The sequence below is a fragment of the Engraulis encrasicolus genome, chromosome 9, assembly GCF_034702125.1.
Source record: "Engraulis encrasicolus isolate BLACKSEA-1 chromosome 9, IST_EnEncr_1.0, whole genome shotgun sequence".
Lineage (NCBI taxonomy): Eukaryota > Metazoa > Chordata > Actinopteri > Clupeiformes > Engraulidae > Engraulis > Engraulis encrasicolus.
Genome location: NC_085865.1, coordinates 13,561,163 through 13,580,540, shown reverse-complemented (window position 1 = coordinate 13,580,540; position 19,378 = coordinate 13,561,163). Strand labels below are relative to the sequence as shown.

Below are 19,378 nucleotides of genomic sequence, written 5' to 3'. Positions count from 1 at the left end.
TTAGCCTATGTTGTTTTTTATCAGTACTGAACAGCTGCAACAGTCATGGACATAGCCTACACAGTAGGTCTAGCTCTCCGAATTCTACATTCATGCATTCATCCATCAAATCTATACTTGCCATCTTGTTAAAGCTGAATAAATAACATTGTATTATTTTCACTTACAGTGATAGTAATTTACAACTGGATTTACACTGTGTGAACTCTGTGTTATCTCTGATCTTTTATTCTAGGTATTTTGTGCTGTTTGTCAACCATGGTACTGGAAGACTGTGTGACACAGAACACAAGGTAGGCATGCCCCACCACCCAGTATCTCCTCTAATATCAATGCAAGAGTCAATTCTGTTTTTATTTTCATGTAGCCTATGAGAACTAAAATGCTCATGGCAAGTTTTGCACAAAAACTGGTGAGGTCAGGTTTTATGTCTGATCTGACATTGACTCTTTGACTCTTTTTTAAATCTTATACATTCCAGTTGAGTTTAGTCATCCTAGTTTAGTCTTACCCTAGTGTCACCCTTTTTCAGATTTTACCATCCAGAATTGTTTATCATAATAAATAAAAAATAAATAGGTCTTACAACTGATGATACATGGTCAGGATGCTTTTTATTATTATTTGGAGGATGTATTCATTCATGAGTTGCAACACTGCATGAATGATGATTTCAACCAGAGTTGACTCAACCAGGTCATTTTAATTACCCTCACTTGCATCTCGCTGGTTTGCTTTATACTGAGAGCAGCGGTCACCTGTTAGATACGGGTCACAGGTGAGACTGTAGGAGTAGGAATAGCCTCCTGTTTTAACGCTGCAACTGTTAGTGTGGGAGCCTTCGGTCAGATATGTGCGGCAGGTTCCAATGAGGTCGTCATACTTCAGATCTTTGTCCCACACCTCAAACTTGAGCTCGTGGTGCGCTTCGACGTGGCCAAGGTTGTACTGGATATTCCATTTAGGGTTTTTGTCGTTTTTGATGTAGTGTGTCTGATAGAACTTGTTCCAGTACCATGTCTTGACGTAGGGGTCAGGTTTCCCAATTGGATCCAGACCAGACCCCAGCCATGCGTTGTTGACGGTTACCTTAAGATGTCCCTTCTTTGGGGCCAGAGGGCAGCACTCAAGGGAGAGGTTGGGCTTTCCGGCGCACTGTGGAGAAGGGTCCTCTTTAGGCAGGGCATTGTCCTTCAGGTACTGCTTTACTGCCTCCTTCACATTTCCACTGATGGTCTCGTTACCGACTAGCTCATGAAGAGGGAACAGAGAGTAGGAGACGATATCGGGGGTTTTCTTCAAGCTCTCCATCCAGCTTTTGAACTCTGCAGAATCGTTTTTACTGAGGGAGACCTCTCCTAACCACTTATTACCCCCTATCACCTCAGTAATATGGCTCAGGTAAGACATTCCAGACTGGGTTTGGCTGTCCTCATTCTGTAAAAGCGATTTGCACTTACTGGTGGATACTAACGGGTCAAGCAACCCTAAGCCAATGGAAAGTCCAGTTTTGATGCAGTCCTTGGCCTGGTCAGCGGTGTGGCCGTTTAAAGTGGCCAGACAAGAGCGGATGGAGGTGAGACGGGTCAGGCGTCCTCCGAGACGCACCTGCTGAATGTAATGGGTGCCGTACGTCTGAAGGAAGCGATCGTAAAGGTGTTGAGTTTTGGCATTGTACTCGGTTGGAAGAGTTTGCAGATGCTTGAAGAATTCCACACTGAGACGGGGCTTGTTTGGAACACGGTAACTGTGAAGAGAGTCAAGAGACAAAAGACAGGCAGAGTGTTAAGTTATCTTTTCATATGCACATTTTTTAGGCATTACCACCTGCCACAGCATTGACCTTTGTTTTAAACTTCACTTTAATGGGAATATTTAAAAAAATGCCATTAACAATTACATTTCTGCATTCAAAGTGTACATTGATTCCACATTAAAATATATGCAACATTTACAGTGTGACGAAGATAGAAATGGCAATCACTAATTGTATTACTTTATATAATGTTGCATAGGCCCTACTAGATATTATACAGTACATAACAAATGCTATAATACATTCAATAAGTTAAGTTTGGTAAGCCATTTTATAGTTTTAGTAGGCCTATGTATTCATTGGTATAACATTACCTGTAATGAGCACAGCTGAGTTGGTGAGAAGCAAAGGCTGACTTGTCTACTTTAGACTGGGTGCTGGCATACTCAGCTGCAGTGGATTGGCTGCCGCCAACAACAGTGATATCCACCAGGTTACCCAACTCTAGCCCCACTTTCCAGTCGTTCTCTATGGAAGAGGTGGTGCTTTCTGCTACGCTACTGGCTGTGCCGAGCATGGCAGCAGAAAGCTCCTGCTTGCAGTTGCTAAAAGAGCGCCAGTCTAACACAGACAGGGGGAGCTTCTGCAACTGGTTACCCATTAGTGGGTTTTCACAAAGTGTGCAGGTGTCATCTGAGGTCAGATATGTCTGGACATCCAGCACGTATGCCCCCTTATGCTGCATGGTAACCACATCAAAGCCCTCTCCAGCAAGGTTGTGGCCAGGAACAAATGGTGCATGCTGGCATTCCTGTAGATGTCCTGTCCGACACGTGTGGACGATACACAGGTTACTCAGCAGGAGTACCAGAAGCAAGGGTAATAGCATGACCTGTGACCTGAGTAAGAGAGGGTTCAAAATGAGTCATACTTTAACAACAATTATTTATTTCACAGAGTGGAAAAACTCTGCTATCCCCAAACTTTCAAAAGTTACTGTTTTGGTAGCCTACGTTAGGTTAGATCAGTTATAATATCAGTCATTATAGTAGTTCAGTCATTATACTTAATAATAACAGAGCAACAAAATTCAGTTTAGCTTTTAATTGATATACAGCTAGTAAGGAGCACCTAATTAGAGAGTATGTAGGCCTACAGATAAATAAGGTGTGCAATAGTTCTATGCAGTTCATGTGTAAAAAATAAAATATAAGTGATAGGTGATAAGTCATGATAACTTATATACAGTAGGCTAGTTAATTCATTCTGACACAAGTTTACTAGCTGCCTCAGAATTCCAAGTTAATTTAACTCTTTATTATAAGTTGTGTGAAGCTTGGAATTTAAAATATGTGAAGCTTTATGTTCAAACAACACAAAGCTTCAATTCGAAGCTTCACACAACTTAAGAAGGATTTAAATGAAATTGGAATTTTGAGGCAGTGTACAAATTAATAGTTTATTTGCAAAACGCTGTATCCACCATTTTTGACTTTTTATTATTGAAAATGACTGTTCAGAGGTCTGATCACCTATATGTGAATTCTTGCCATTCAAATATTTTGAGAACATACTTTTTCAACCTATATAAAATGTGTTTTGCAATGCAATGCAATGGAATGCCCAATACAAAAATGTCAATTTCCCGTCATTGTACAAAATGGAGATGCACCGTTTTGCAAATAAACTCTTCAAATACAGTATGTTATGGGAGAGGAATGCACAGGTAGGGCAGGTTATGATTAAGCAGTTAATTATGATAAAGATGTAACTAACTTGCTATGCAGTTGCCCTATGATATCACAAGCCTGAAAGTTACACATACATTTCCGATGCAAAACCCCCTAACTCCATTTCTGAAGACCTGCACTTCTATATTTTTAGAGAACCCCGTTGTTGATTTGGTTTACATTCATGTACTTGATAATGCATATCAATAGTTATATTACATAAATAGAATAAAAAAATGTGCAATTTTGATAGCTTTGTATTAAATAAAAAATGAATTAAGATTATTTTCTGAAAAGGCACTTAGGGGGTTTTGCATCTGAACTCTTCATATATAGGCTACACCTACATGCATCTATACGTGCATACACCTACATGTATCTAAAGCACAAGTGTAATGAATATACACATAAACACACACATGACATGCATGACTCGATGTATAGCTGTGTACAGACAGAGACTTATAAAGATAACAGAAAAAGAACAAGAATGTTAGATCAGTGTAGACAGCCATAAACACAACATGACAACAACATTCTAACAACATTCAAGTGAAGTTACAACTATTATGTGCATTTTGTTGTTTTTGTACTTACCGCTCCATATTGCTGCCCTATTGGCTTGTCAAGCACATTTCAAATCTCCCTTTACTCATATATACAGGATAGCCAAGGCCAAACTTAAACAGGTGTACTATTCTCATACAATGTACAATGTAAACAGAGGGGGAGACACTGTATGGAATAGCTACTCGTCGCAGTTTGAGAGATTGTCCTGGTTGCAAGACACATGATGCATTTTCCTAAATAAATCAAAGTTATATATAATATTAGAGTGTATAAAAGTTATATGGTTGTGAAATGTTGAAATGTCACAAATATTTGACTATGGGAGGAGAGGATTGATCTGATGATAATATATTCAAATGCACAATTTACTTAGCAAAACTGAGCACAATTTCCAGGGTCACACGTGTGCATTATAAAAGTATTAGTCTCCTGTCATTGTTGGAACACACACGGTTTAAAACAAATAAATTCACTTCATCAGGTGTTTCTATCAAGATACATTTTTGCTCAGGTCGGTCAATGTGTGCTATAGACTAATCTCTAGAGACACGTGAAATCTGAGAATGATACATCTGTGCAAGGGCGGACTACTGCATAGGCCTACCGGGCCCAGGCCCATGGGCCCAAGAGCCAAAGGGGCCCTGAAGCCCAAGCCTCTGTATTTCCATTTTCATATTATCCATTATTTTGTTAAAATCACACGTTTAACAGCTGTATTTTCAAAATTCGAAACCCACAAAACCCCCAACAACATAGTCTCTAAAATGCTGAAAATGTGCTGAAACTATGGAGGGGGTCCTTTTTTGTTGTCTGGCCCAGGGGCCTGTGGAATCATATAATCCATCCCTGCATCTGTGACAATATTCTTCTTTCACATGAGAAATGCACATCTGTCTGATCTGGCCTTGATCTTACTGTATTAAAATGATTGGAAAAGAGGGCTTATAATGAACAGACTTAAATATTAGAGAAAGGCTTCAGGGGTGTGATGCCAGTCATCACTGGAAACGAGAGTATTTATTTAACTAGATGTTTGATAGTGTTATTATCAGTTACCTTATCAATTCACAAGTAGGCTACGTAGCAGCCGCTTATACCCTAAGTAACTTACACATAAAGAGGACATGCATACCAGAAAAAGAGTGCAGGGGAATGCAGAAAAAAGCAAATGCAAAATAAAGCACAGCAATATACAATGTGTGGGGGACAGAGTATGCAGGCATGACAAAGTTAGTACACAGGGTTATATAGAGGGTTGCAGTTGGTGTCAAACATGTGTTACAGTAAGTAGTTTTGTTATGTATGGGAGCTGTCAGAGATTAGCCTTGAGAGCGAATCAGAAGTGATTCAGCATGTTATTATTGCCGTTGTTGTCCCAATTACACAAGTGTAATGTGTAAATTTAGTGTAAATTCCGTAATAAATATCAGTGTATATTGATAAGCCTAACCCATTGTTTTGTTGAATATGAGCTCTATTACACAGGTTACACAGCATGCCTTCACCCTTGCACTTAATCCTCCTGCTCAGCCACCTGTGTTGTCCACCCCCGCAGGAGAGGGACTCTGTGGGAAGGAATGAATGCAGCATTTGTCCCTGGTCATAATTTTGAACAGAGAAAGATTTGGCATTTACACAGCAGCATACAGTAAAAGGGCGTATGTGTTAGACTGAAAAATATCTGACCGAGGGCAATAACTGCAGACTCCGTAAAACTTGCAGGGCAACAGCTACAAAAGCTCCCACTATCAGTGTGGCGCCTCTTTACCATATAAGCAGGAGATTTCTGCTGCCGTGCTCAGTACAGCCACTAGTGTAGCAGAGAGTACCACCTCTTCCATAGAGAATGACTGGACAGTGGGGCTGGAGTTGGGTGACATTGCAGATATGCCTGTAGGGGGCAGCCATGCCACTGCTGAATATGTTACCAGTAGACAAGTCAGCCTTCGCCTCTCACCAACTAAGCTTTGTTCATTACAAGTAGGCCCTTAACAAAAACATTTACAGTTGGCCTATACTTAGTGTCATCACACCATGGGACATAGTTCCTGCAATCCATATCCGTGATTGTCTCTGATGAGACCAAGATAAACAAATTTGCTTAGACAGTGTCAGGCATGTGTGGTAGTAACCAAGTAAGTTGTACAAAGAAAGGTGTCATGCCTGCTTATAGTCAAACGTGGTAGTGGGACTGACATACGTATAGTTTGGGGTTGCATGACTACCATCAACATTGGGAAGGTGAATTTCACCAAAAGAAACATGTATGTGAACATGCACTTTGACTACTGCATCATCCTCTCTGGAATTTTATAGGGATAGATTAAATGGTTATATAACTGTACACTGGCTACTTTTCAGTGTCAAAATGAAATTTCTTCAAAGTTGTCCGTTGAAAAGAGGCCTTCTTCCAATCTGCAGAAAGGTGATGGGTGTACTTACTTCTGTGATACACTGTAGTTAGACACCCCATTTTCCACACAGAAAGCAAATAGCAAGTTTTTCCCAGGTTTATTTGTTTATTCTACGTTATGAAAGTATTTTGTGTTTAACTTTGTTTTTGTTGCACCCAGGAGGCATTTCTCTCTATTCAAATACAAATTGTGTAGTTTCTGTAACCATGTGTAAAGACATTTGACAATTAGGGGGAAAATATACATTTATGTTTAAATTTTGAAATAATTTGAATTAAAAGGAATTAGCAACTGCTAACAGAGAGAAAGGCAAACATGTAGGATTAACTGTCCCAGTCTTCCCCATATCATTCTCATTTAAAAAACATTTTAGTTTCTTCCTTCTCTGTCCATACAGGGGTTCCACCACAAAAACATTCAGCATTTAAATGACTTCAAATACAGTAGGGATGTTGCGCAATATTTATTTTGTTCATGCTTATTTGGCGCTTTTCTGGGTGACATGCAGAGGATACAAGAGAGACAAAGGATTACTGTTCCACCCAATTATTTCAAATGTTTCTTGTCTTTATCTCTATAAATGTTGATGCAAAAATCATGCAATATAATTCTTGATGTCCTGTCTGACTAAAGGGCATTTTTTAAAAACCTGTGCTGTGGAGGTCCAACAGTATGTTGGACACAAAAAAGCTTCCCATGGATACCATGGATTAGTTACTATAGTACACATTAAGGTTAAACACAATTAAAGGTTACAAAAAATCCTATTTTTAATCACCATAATGTGACAAAGAAAGAAGACAGAAACAGGTTTTTAATTATCAGGATGTTCTGTTTTATTTGAAGGATTTATTCATTCATTATTGCAGTACTGTATGAATGATTTCAACCATAGAAGTTGACCATAGTCGTCGACTGGGCACTGGACTGCTACGCGGGTGAGCCGGGTTCAATTCCCGACTCGGGTCATTTCCCGATCCTCCCCCCTCTCTCTCTCCCACTCAATTCCTGTTCCACTCTTCACTGTCCTATCTAAATAAAGTTCAACCTTAGTGAAGCACTATGGCTCTCTGTAATGTCATAGCAATGTTGTTATGATGTAGTTAAGCATTTTCAGCAAGTAAATATGGTCGCCGGCGACCCCAGCTGCAGTAAGAGGCTACTTGCTCTCAGTTGCTTCTTTTTGGTTTTTCTTTATAGCGAGAACATTGATCACCTGTTAGGTATGGGTCGCAGGTAAGGCTATAGGAGTATGAGAAACCTCCCGCTGCAATACCACAACTATTGGCGTGGGAGCCCTCAATTAGAGTGGTAGTGCATGTTCCAAGGTGGTCATCATACGTAATATCACTGTCCCAAAATTCAAGTTTGAGGGGATGGTGTGCTTCGACGTGGCCAAGATCATATGCTATGTTCCAGGTAGGGTCTTCAGTGTCAAGGATGTAGTGTGTCTGATGGAACTTGTTCCAGTACTTCACCTTGACATAGGGATCAGGTGAAGTATTAGCAGCATCCAGACCACCCCCCAGACTCCATGCCCTGTTGACGGTTACTGTGAGTCTGCCCTTCTTTGGGGACAGAGGGCAGCACTCAGGGGAGAGGTTGGGCTGGCCATTGCACTGAGGAGAGGGGGGCTCTTTAGGCAAAGCATTGTCTATAAGATACCCCTTCACTGCCTCCTTCACATTTTCTCTAATGGTCTCATCAACAACTAGCTCATGAAGAGGAAGAAGAGAGTATGAGATGAGGTCAGGGACCTTCGTGAGGCTCTTCGTCCAGCTTCGGTACTCTGTAGAGTCATTTTTACTGAGGGAGACCTCTCCAGGCCACTTAATGCCACCCACCACCTCAGTAATATGGCTCAGGTAAGACAGCTGGGACTGGGTTTGAGTGTCCACATTTTCTAAAAGTGATTTGCAATTTCTGGTGGTTGCTGATGCATCTACATGGCCAAAACCAATGTCCAGTCCAGTTTTGATGCAGTCCTTGGCCTGTTCAGCAGAGTAACCATTGACAGTGGCCAGACATGAGCGGATGGAGGTGAGACGGCGCAGACGTCCTCCGAGACGCACCTTCTGAATGTAATGGGTGCCGTACGTGTCGATGAAGCGATTGTAGAGATATTCAGTTTCGTAGGTGTACTCTGCCGGAAGAGATTGAATGTGCCTTCTGAATTCCAAGCTGAGGGTGGGCTTGTTTGGAACCCGATAACTGTGGAAAGAGATAAGACACATTAAACAATATGGTTTTCACGTACACATTTATAAGTACTGTTAAGAAATGGCAAATGCTTTATGGTTAAATTTGTGTGATGTACAGCTGAATCCCATGCAAAAGCACATCAACTGACACATCACATTGGAAAAAAAAGGATCTAGAAGCAGCATTAGGCCTATGTACATTTTGAAGTGAGATGATTCAAAAGGTTGTACAGTTATGATTTCTACAATGGAAAGGGATAATAATTAAAACCAAACTAAATGCATTGAGTAAGTAGATAGAAGTATGTAACCTACCTGTAATGAGCACACGTTAGCTGATTTGAAGCAAAGGCTGACTTGTGTACTTTAGACTGGGCACTAGCATACTCTGTGGCAGTGGCAAGGCTGCCCCCTACAGTCATACCTGCCATGTCACCCAACTCCAGCCCCACTGTCCAGTCGTTCTCTATGGAAGAGGTGGTGCTCTCTGCTACACTACTGGCTGTATTGAGCACAGCAGCAGACATTTCCTGTCTACAGTTGGTAAAGGCTCGCCAGTCTAACACAGACAGGGGGACCTTCTGCAACTGATTTCCCATTAGTGGGTTTTCACAGACTGTGCAGGTGTCGTTTGGGGTCAGATATGTCTGGACATCAAGCACGTATGCCCCCTTGTGCTGCATAGTAACAACATCAAAGCCCTCTCCAGCAAGGTTGTGGCCGGGAATAAATGGGGCATCATCACATTCCTGCCAACTCCCTACTCTGCATGTGTGGACGATACACAGGTAACTCAGCAGGACCAGGAGCAAGGGTGACAGCATGGCCTGTAACCTGTGAGAAAAAGAGTATGTAATGAGTCACAATTCAAAGAACAATAGGCCTTTTATCCTTTCAGTTTGTGGAGGCGTGCTCTTATCCAGATAGTTTGTTGGCTTCTTGGGTTTGGGTGCTTTTTAGTCCAAGGTATAGTACTTCCAGGATCAAAAAATGAGAATAAATTCTCTGACTAAGGCACTCCAAAAGGCCTTTTATCCTGTCATCTTTTGTCCTGTAAAGGGCTTGACATGTTTTTCCCTGGTCACTGTAGTAAATGGGTGTCCCATGTCATATGCATTCGTCAGGCTGTAGTCACATGATACTGAGGACATAAACTTTGATATAAACAATTGATACACAAGCGGAAAACAGAACAATGTGATATTATGTCATACCCAAAATTAAGTCTGACAAAGTGGCATATACTGTGTTAGGCTTAGCTAGCACAACAGAGTTTTACTTGCATTTGGCTGGTTGTGGGTCATTTCACGTGAAGTCAGACACTTTGGGGCCCACCCAACACAGATTTTAATTGAACTTAGTGTGCCTTTTTAGTGTTATGGTAGATGGGGTAATCTTGTCTAACACTACTCTGTTCCTTCTTTATTACAACTAATTTCAATATTTAAGTCAAATAATCTCTGAAATGATTCAAGAACCGAACACCATAATTTCAGGTGTTATTCATGACATTGTAGGCTAGGTTTAGAAAAGACAGCTCATAAAGCTTTTTTGATATTCAACATTTTAATATCTCATCGTTCATACTCGGATAACTGTTGTGTATGTTGTTTGTGTAATTCATGAGAAGAGCTTCTAAACAACATCCAAACCATCTCTTTGTGGCTTAAATTGTCTGACATAATCAAGGATGAATGAGTAGTGTCCTATACCCTCTTGATTAAAACTTTCTTAGTCCATTTCTACCTTAATATTCATGCAAATGCAGTTCTGGGGTTCTACCTAGCCCCTAAAGGCACGCTTTATTAAAATCTGTGTTGGCTGGGTGTTGTCTGATTTCATGTGAAATGACCCAGGTGCTAATGTCAAGATTGTCCATCCCTATCCTGTGTTTTTTTTATTAGACTAGTTTGATAGAAAAGAGAGAAAACTGTCAGATTTGAACTGAGATCAAAGCAAGCGTTGGTAAATAAATATTTTTAGTACTTACCCCTGCATGGTGGAGTATTCCGTTTGTCTTGCTTGCTTGTAGGTTTGAATGTTTTGGAAAAATCTGTCTGCTCATTTATACTGGAGAATTGAGGCCAATGTTAAACAGATGCTCCGAGTCCATTCTCATTCAATGTGATCAAAACATTTAGCATCAAACAGTGAAGCGTACCACAACAAGTTTTATACAGTCAATCCGGAAAGTATTCACAGCGCTTCACTTTTTTCACATTTTATTATCTTACAGCCTTATTCCAAATGCTACAAATGAATCTCTGTTGTCAAAATCCTACACAAATTATTCCATTATGACCATGTGAAAAACAAGTTGTCTTGACAGTTTTGAAAATGTATGAAAATAAAAAACAAAGAAATCATATTTACAAAAGTATTCACAGCCTTTGCTTAATACTTTGTAGAACCACCTTTGGCAGCAACTACATTCATTTTTTCATTTCGAAATGAAAAGGGATTAAACAGTCATTGGTGTGTGTTTCAACCTTTCAGTACATTGAAATTGTACATTTTGAGTCTGCACCTGGCTAAAATAGATGGATGTGAGTTTTGAATGAAATCCTATGGAGAGTATCATGATCTGCTTCTGTAGTCACAGTGCATGTTGACATGCATGCTTCTTTAGGTGTAATTCAGATTTCCAATGTTGACGGCATTCATACATCCCCAAACGATGTCAGTCCCACTACCATGCTTGACTAGCCAGATGATGCACTTTTTTGGTAAAATTCACTTGTTTACCACCACACATGCTTAACACCATCTAAAGCAAATTTGTTTATCTTGGTCTCATCAGACCACACGACATGGTTCCAGTGATCCATATCCTTGGTCTGTTCATCTCTCTTGAGACCAAGATAAACAAATTTGCTTTAGATGGCGTCAAAGCATGTGTGGTGGTAAACAAGTGAGTTTTACACAAAAAGTGCATCATCTGGCTAGTCAAGCATGGTTGTGGGACTGACATGGTTTGGCGATGTATGGATGCTGTCAACATTGGAAATCTTAATTACACTTAAAGAAGCATGCATGTCAATATGCACTGTGACAACAGAAGCAGACCATGATACTCTCCATAGGATTTCATTCAAAACTCACACCCATCTATTTTAGACAGATGCAGACTCAAAATGTACAATTTCAATGTACTGAAAGGTTGAAACACATACCAGTGACCTCCCTTTTAATCCCTTTTCATTTTGAAATGAAAAAATGAATGTAGTTGTTGCCAAAGGTGGTTCTACAAAGTATTAAGCAAAGGCTATGAATACTTTTGTAAATATGTTTTCTTTGTTTTTTGTTTTTATACATTTTTAAAACTGTCAAGACAACTCGTTTTCCGCATGGTCATAATGGAATAATTTGCGTAGGATTTTGATAACAGAGATTCATTTGGAATAAGGTTGTAAGATAATAAAATGTGAAAAAAGTGAAGCGCTGTGAATACTTTCCGGATTGACTGTAAATAGCTGGATTTGTAACCTTTGGGTCTGATGCCCATGTGGGGAATGAACAGGTGGCTAACAGGCCTCCACTGCCTGCCAAGAGGAATAGTTTGATAGTACGTTTGTAAGTTTTTAACATTATTGGTGAATAGTGATACACTCCTTCTACACATAGACTCATTGGAAAAGTAGCCTATATATTCCCACGATATTCCACCAAATGTTCTAATCTCTGATCTCTTAAGAGCAAATTACCACTAGATCTGGGGTGCCAATCCTTTATAACTGAACGAAAAAGGTATTGATTTAAAAAAAAAAAAAACAAATACCTTTCTCTGTATTGAACCAATGTGTATGCATAAACATGCGTTTATTACAAAATTAGTAACTTGGCTACAAATCCCCACCCCCTGGTTTGAGGGAGTGAGTGACTAAGGGCCAATCCCATTTGTATTTTTCTACCCCTACCTCTACCCCTACCCCTACCTGTTAGATTTTGGACGTTTCCAAAATTCTCTTCTCCAATAAAAATTGAAGGATGAATACTCTTCTCCAATAAAAATTAAAGGATGAATGCTCTGCGTTGTGTTTTAGTTGACTCACTTGCAAAATTAAAAATAAGTCTTGACTTCGTAGTTAAAAGGATCGATCAGGATACAATTTATTATAGGAAAAGTGAGATTACAAAAAGAATAAGAAGAAAATAAAAGAAGTAAAAGTAAAAGAAGAATAAAAAGGTTAAAAAGAAATAAAAATGAGACAAAGTCTCACAGCGTCTCACTATCTAGGCAGCATCCTATCTCTGGCGAATGACAGGCAAATCGATCGACAACTGACAAAATGGTGGCAACGGTTTTTATACCGTCTTCCTCATGTCAGCAGGTTACACGTATGCAAGTATGATCTTAGTTAAGGAAGATGTCGTCTCCATGTCTCCAGTAGTGACGAAGCATAAAAACACCTATCACTAAGGATAACACACAGCCTAGATGTGTCTGCTATCTGGAAAGTTAGGCGCGAGCACACTGTGCCCTGGCACAATGGCCTTCAACAGCAGAGGCTCTCGCTCTGAGCTCTCCAGATATCAGCAAAGTAACAGTAAACATGCACATTCCAGGGCCCAATTGATTGGAACACTGGAAGGGCTAAAGTGAACAACAGTATGGTCAATCAGTTGTTGGTCAGCTGCAAAATGCAGCTGGATATACCACTCAAATTCAACATTCCTCCCTCAAGATAAATAAAAACAAAGTTTTTTCTTATCTTCAAATTAACAAAGCAAGTGAATGACCAAACTGTTAGACACAGGGATAAACAATAAGGAATTAAGAAAATAGGGAATAATAACCACCCTCAATCAAATACTCCTAATCATGACGAATGTCAAATATTGTAAATATATTACTCAGGATTAAATTGATAACTTTCCCAAAAATTACAGTAAATTAACTGGTTAAGTGCATAGTAGCAAAAGGTAGAAACTCAAAGAGAAAATAAAAACTATCAGTCTGCAATGTCTGGTTGTCTGACTTGCACAAGTCTGGCCTTGGAACAGACTTGCTTGAGCAAAACAACAGGAACACTTCAGAAGATAAAACAATAGCAACATAGAAGAGCAGGGAAAACTCTGGGTTCTCTGCTAGATGAAATGAAAAGTAGAAGTATACCAGGCACTGTGAACACACTTAAAGGCAATAATATATTCACACAAAGTGAACGGGATGGCATATAGGCTATATTGAGAAACGTTGACATCAGGTGCATCAGCCCGCAAAACCAGTCGTTGTTGGTTGTCTTGACGGCAGCATAACCTTGGGCATTTTGGAGAAAGAACAGTCTCCCTGTGTATCTCGTGTTGGCTATAATCATGTCACAGCCAGCCTGAAATCAGAGCAAGACAAACCACCCAACAGCAGGCCAAATGACTGCCATTACAGCCGCACGTCAGCAGACCAGCAGGACAGTAGAGTAGCAGTATGCTCGGGTTCAGTATGCTCGTCGAACGTCCCACAGCCATGGTGTTTCACAGTGTAGTTCAAAAGTTCAAAGTTCAGGAAATGACTTGATTTCCATCGTCAGAGGTTTCAGCCAAGGTAGATGTGGTGTATTGGGTAGATGTTGTGCCTCTCGTCCAATTCTGTCATGACAGAAAGAACAAGCGCAGTATCAGAGAGACCAGATACTCATGTATCTGAGACAACACATGAAACATTACTTAGGAATTACTTAATGATTAATACTGTTCATTACTATATAGGCTTAAGATGAAGTGAATATGCAAGCATTAATAATAACACATAGCAGATTAACACTTGATTAGCTGGTTGTGATTAAACTCTAAAACAAAAGTAATCACTCTTTGAAATGTTGACAACTGATTAGAAAAGAAATCTCTCCTCTCTCTCCAAAGGGAAAATGTTTTGCTTTCAGGACAAGGTCGAGTGTGCTGAAAAGTGGATAGGAAACCTAACAATACAGGCTTGAAGGAAAAACCCTATCTTTTCTCCCCCCAAACTACACTCCGCAAAACAAGAAACCCAGCTGATTTAACAGCAAAGAAAAGTCTTCCGCACACTGAACTCCTTAGTCTCGCTACCGCTAGAAGGAAATTACGCAAAAGTCAACATGATACACTTGTCCTGAATTGGTTTATGAGCTCAAAGGACCATTATCAACCATTTTACAGTGATGCGCATGTATCTATTCTGCTTTTTCATGTAATTTAACTGCAGAGTTGGTAACCCACAGAACCTCCCACGGCTTTCCCCATTAGGTTGTAATGTCAGCCGCTGGGCTTAGTCACTAGGACATTGTCCAGGCAGGAGTGCAGCTTGCAGGGTCTTGTCCTCCCTCTTGTTACTGTTTCCAAATCCCACTCACGGCCTTCTGTGCAGAATGCACAGCATAAGTGAGTTGGATACAGTCCTTGAGTAGGAAATCAAAAACAAAGTCAGTGTTGTCAGGCAATGACATTGGTCTTCCGGTGATGATTACGCAAGGGCTCAGGTCTATCTCCTTGTTGTGTGTGACATGCATGCTGCATAGCACAACAGGGAGTGTGTCAGACCACAGCACACCCTTCTTGATGTTTCTTTATCAGTCTCTCTTGGACGTCTGAAGGATCCTCTTCCGGCTTGACTTGTCATATGCCATTCTCGTGGTCGTCTTCCAAAACAGTTTCGTCAACTTGTAATCCATCTGAATTCTTCATTCCCCTCGAACAGACAGGATGCAAAGAAGTCTCTTTGGTAGCCCTCTCCTCCCCCCCCTCGACCCGATCATCACAATCGTGGTCAATGATGTCATCAGGAGGGTACAGCTTTGGGGATGGGTTGGCCATAGCAGGGTGCTGAATCACGTGTGGTGACTCTAGCCCAGCTTGCCAATCTCCACAATGGCTGTCAGAGACTTTGGCACCTTTGTGTGTCCACATGAGAGAGGTCATGACCACCTCCCTCTCGTGCGCAAAGAGAATGAAGGGCCAGTCTAGGTCAGGCAGACCTAGAGCAGGTACCGCACACAGTTCAGAGTAAGACTCGAACCATGCACGGCTGTAGTTCCACAGTCTTGAAAAAGTTCGTAGTTGCTTGATCTTGCTTTACAAGGGAACATATTGCTGTGGTATGATCAGTTGTGATTTCTCTCTTCCCTTGAGAGAAGTCCTGATCCCAGCAGACTGAGGGTTGAGACCGATGTGCTTCCAGTTCATGGACGACAGATCTCAGTCTTTGGGTAGCAGCCTTGTTGATAAGGTACTGCTTTGTGCTTGGTGGGGGCTCTCCACACAACCTCACCGTATCAAAGTTCAGCTCTCCACCGTCTTTATCCCAGGGGTGGAGGTAAGGGGTTGCACAGATTTGATGCAGTTGTTGTGGCACTGATGCGGTTGTTCCAGCTCCATCTCCACTCACCGACGTCTCTCCTCCATCGGTTGGCTCCTCCTTGGTGGCACGCCTCTCAGACGTCTTCACCGTTGCCACCGCAGGCAAGGGGTTGAGGTGGATGGACTCCTGGAAGATGAAGTCACGTGGCATGGCATCTTGGAGCAGGGTGACTTGCTCCGCATATGGAAACCCCTCAGACGGCCTTATCCCGCTCCCTTGGCATGGCATGGGCGCGTAGGAAGGGCTGGATTGGGCTGCCCCTCCCACTGGAGCAGGGATGGTCAGTCTGGAAGCCTGAGGGTGTAGACCAGGGACTCTGGCACCTCCTGGAAGTTCCTCCTCCTCTTCTCCTTCGTCTCCTGAATCAGAGAGTATGGGCGGGGCAGAAGGCACAACACAGGACTCTACCTCATAACACACATTGGTCTGTGGAGAGAGGATGTCTCCCTCCTCCACTATGATGTCAAGGCGCATGTGCGTTTGTCTGGCCTGGAGCACATTACACACTGTACTCTTATCAGTTTGTTTTGTTTTCCCCCCATTTTTATCTTCCTCCTGCAACTCTATGAGCTTAGCTGTATGTGACTCTAAAGTGCAGTGACTGGTAGCAGTTGTTTGTTCAGACTCGTGTTTCTCTAAATGGCTCAGTGAAACAGAAACTACCGGCCTTTTCTTTTTCTTGCAAAGTTTTTTGAAACCAAACGTCTTTTTCAACTTGTTGGAAAATTCACGCAGAATTTCAGTTTTGTTGGTGGATGTTTTCACCAATGAATCAGTTTCTGTGCTTCGATTTGACCTGCGTGATTTGAAAAGTGGCATGTTTGCCAATGTTGGATCAATTATCAAATGAAGTTACAGTAACTGTTTTGGGAAAGCAGGTGTTCGCTTTCTCTCACTTGAGACAGGGCAGAGGAAGAAAAAAACCTCACTGGCTGAGAGGCCTTATCTCTCCCCTCCCTTCTCCCTCTGTCTCAGCTTCAAGGAAAAAACTTTCCTTTCAGCAGACCGGAAAAGCACTGCGCATTACTCCCCACGGCCTTAGATTTTAGAAAAAGATTTTACTCGGACCGAAAATCCTTTAAAAAAAAGGTACTGTGAAACTAGTCTCGGACTAGAAAAAGATTTTACTCGGACCGAAAATCCTTTTTAAAAAAGGTACTGTGAAACTAGTCTCGGACTACAAGTCCTTGCGCGCTAAGCAGATTCTATCCTATGTAATAATACAGGCTACTTATTGAAAAAATGGCATTCCAATTTAGTACCTGGGCCTGTGGTCTATTGTCGTGTTAGTTAAATTCATTACATTCATCTGAAAATAAATGATGTGCAAAATTTTAACCAGCTCTCGACTCACCACTCCGGTATTACTGGATTAGAACCCTCATCTTGCAAAAAACATGCAAGGAAGGTTTATTCATTTGGCAATGGCAGCCAAGTATTAACCATTTTTCATTTTACAAAACGAAAACCTTTTGGAAAAACATTTTGCAAAGATCAAAGATTACTTAGGCCTTTAAAACATACACCAAAGGTCCATTGAGCTCATTAACCAGTGATGTAAGGTGCTACTTAATACGATTAACTACGTGTCAGTCTTAAGTTATGTGTTGCAGTGAGCTATAGTGAGGTTCTTTTGATGTGTCAGGAGTGTAACGTAGACCCAATCTCACCAATTTCTAATGGTTAAACGAGTAAGCGTCCCCACTCGTCTCCCCCAAACTGGACAGGAAAGCAGGCTGGTCGGCTAGCGTCTGCTTCTCCCTCGGTTGGTCGTCACTTCTCCCTCTCATCCGGGTCACGGCACCATCTGTTAGATTTTGGACGTTTCCAAAATTCTCTTCTCCAATAAAAATTGAAGGATGAATACTCTTCTCCAATAAAAATTAAAGGATGAATGCTCTGCGTTGTGTTTTAGTTGACTCACTTGCAATACTAAAAATAAGTCTTGACTTCGTAGTTAAAAGGATCGATCAGGATACAATTTATTATAGAAAAAGTGAGATTACAAAAAGAATAAGAAGTCTCACAGCGTCTCACTATCTAGGCAGCATCCTATCTCTGGCGAATGACAGGCAAATCGATCGACAACTGACAAAATGGTGGCAACGGTTTTTATACCGTCTTCCTCATGTCAGCAGGTTACACGTATGCAAGTATGATCTTAGTTAAGGAAGATGTCGTCTCCATGTCTCCAGTAGTGACGAAGCATAAAAACACCTATCGCTAAGGATAACACACAGCCTAGATGTGTCTGCTATCTGGAAAGTTAGGCGCGAGCACACTGTGCCCTGGCACAATGGCCTTCAACAGCAGAGGCTCTCGCTCTGAGCTCTCCAGATATCAGCAAAGTAACAGTAAACATGCACATTCCAGGGCCCAATTGATTGGAACACTGGAAGGGCTAAAGTGAACAACAGTATGGTCAATCAGTTGTTGGTCAGCTGCAAAATGCAGCTGGATATACCACTCAAATTCAACATACCCCTACCCTTACCCCTACCCCTCCAAACGGAGTCTGTCTGTCCGAACCCCTTCTTTTTTTGGGCTACGTAGGGTGCCAATCCTTTATAACTGAACGAAAAAGGTATTGATTTAAAAAAAAAAAAAACAAATACCTTTCTCTGTATTGAACCAATGTGTATGCATAAACATGCGTTTATTACATTTTGGCAGAAATTAGTAACTTATGGCTACAAATCCCCACCCCCTGGTTTGAGGGAGTGAGTGACTTAGCAACCTTTTACCTGAGTAAGTGAATGGCTAGACAGTATGACCTACATGTATATCAGTGATGCCAAACTCAGGCTGTAGGGGCCTGCGAGGTCATTTGAGATGACTATTATAGTTCTGTCAGAACCACTCTGGTCAAAAATGAGACGGGAAACAGAGATACATTTCAGAAGCTTTATTTCGAATGAAGACATTTGTGTTTGGCGGGATGGCTCTGTTTGGAGGACGTTCCCCTGCTTCTCCATGAGCTCCATGGAAGCCAAGACAGGGAACGGCAACATCCTCAGGTGGAGTGCCCTCCATTTAGCTGGAAAGGCAACATACTCCCTAGAACAGAGCAAGCAACAATGACAAAGGTATGACAATGTTTGGCAATGATTAGTTTGGTGAAGCATGGGAGGTGGTGGGTGCAAAACAAACAGCAAAAAGCAATGACAGGAAAACAAATTCGGTAGTTTAAATGAAGCGCGCCAAAGGTCAGCATCCAATTGCGAGCAGCAGCTGATTAACCAAAGCGCAGCTGATTCGTGGAGAAGTAATCTATCTAGTAATCTATCTAGTCAAGGAACGTCTGTCTGTATCTCCGCGATGGTATCGCTGTGACACGCATAACTCCCTCAGCATAGCACCAAAAGATCTCAAAG

The 19,378-nt window shown here is 41.3% G+C and overlaps 2 protein-coding genes across 2 annotated transcripts; both read right to left on the bottom strand.

Annotated features, from left to right (window-relative positions):
- Window positions 1-611: 611 nt before the first annotated feature.
- Window positions 612-5,964, bottom strand: LOC134456110 (perforin-1-like). Its single transcript, XM_063207544.1, has 3 exons — window positions 5,825-5,964; window positions 2,131-2,655; window positions 612-1,747 (listed from the first exon to the last, which is right to left on the bottom strand). Exons 1-3 carry the CDS (start codon window positions 5,962-5,964, stop codon window positions 703-705), a joined length of 1,710 nt encoding a protein of 569 aa, XP_063063614.1. The 3' UTR covers window positions 612-702.
- Window positions 5,965-7,296: 1,332 nt separating this feature from the next.
- LOC134455484 (perforin-1-like) lies at window positions 7,297-10,714 on the bottom strand. The gene is made up of 3 exons (XM_063206559.1): window positions 10,662-10,714; window positions 8,987-9,505; window positions 7,297-8,681 (listed from the first exon to the last, which is right to left on the bottom strand). Exons 1-3 carry the CDS (start codon window positions 10,667-10,669, stop codon window positions 7,640-7,642), a joined length of 1,569 nt encoding a protein of 522 aa, XP_063062629.1. The 5' UTR covers window positions 10,670-10,714; the 3' UTR covers window positions 7,297-7,639.
- Window positions 10,715-19,378: the final 8,664 nt, after the last annotated feature.

What these genes read in the sequence shown, in the direction of transcription:
- LOC134455484 (XM_063206559.1), bottom strand. An exon ending in CTAACGTGTGCTCATTACAG is followed by an intron (nt 8,682 to 8,986) that starts GTAGGTTACATA and finishes CTCTTTCCACAG; the next exon opens with TTATCGGGTTCCAAACAAGC.
- LOC134456110 (XM_063207544.1), bottom strand. Translation starts at nt 5,964, where the DNA reads ATGGCTGCCCCCTACAGGCATATCTGCAATGTCACCCAACTCCAGCCC. An exon ending in AGAAATCTCCTGCTTATATG is followed by an intron (nt 2,656 to 5,824) that starts GTAAAGAGGCGC and finishes TCTCTTACTCAG; the next exon opens with GTCACAGGTCATGCTATTAC. An exon ending in CTCAGCTGTGCTCATTACAG is followed by an intron (nt 1,748 to 2,130) that starts GTAATGTTATAC and finishes CTCTCTTCACAG; the next exon opens with TTACCGTGTTCCAAACAAGC.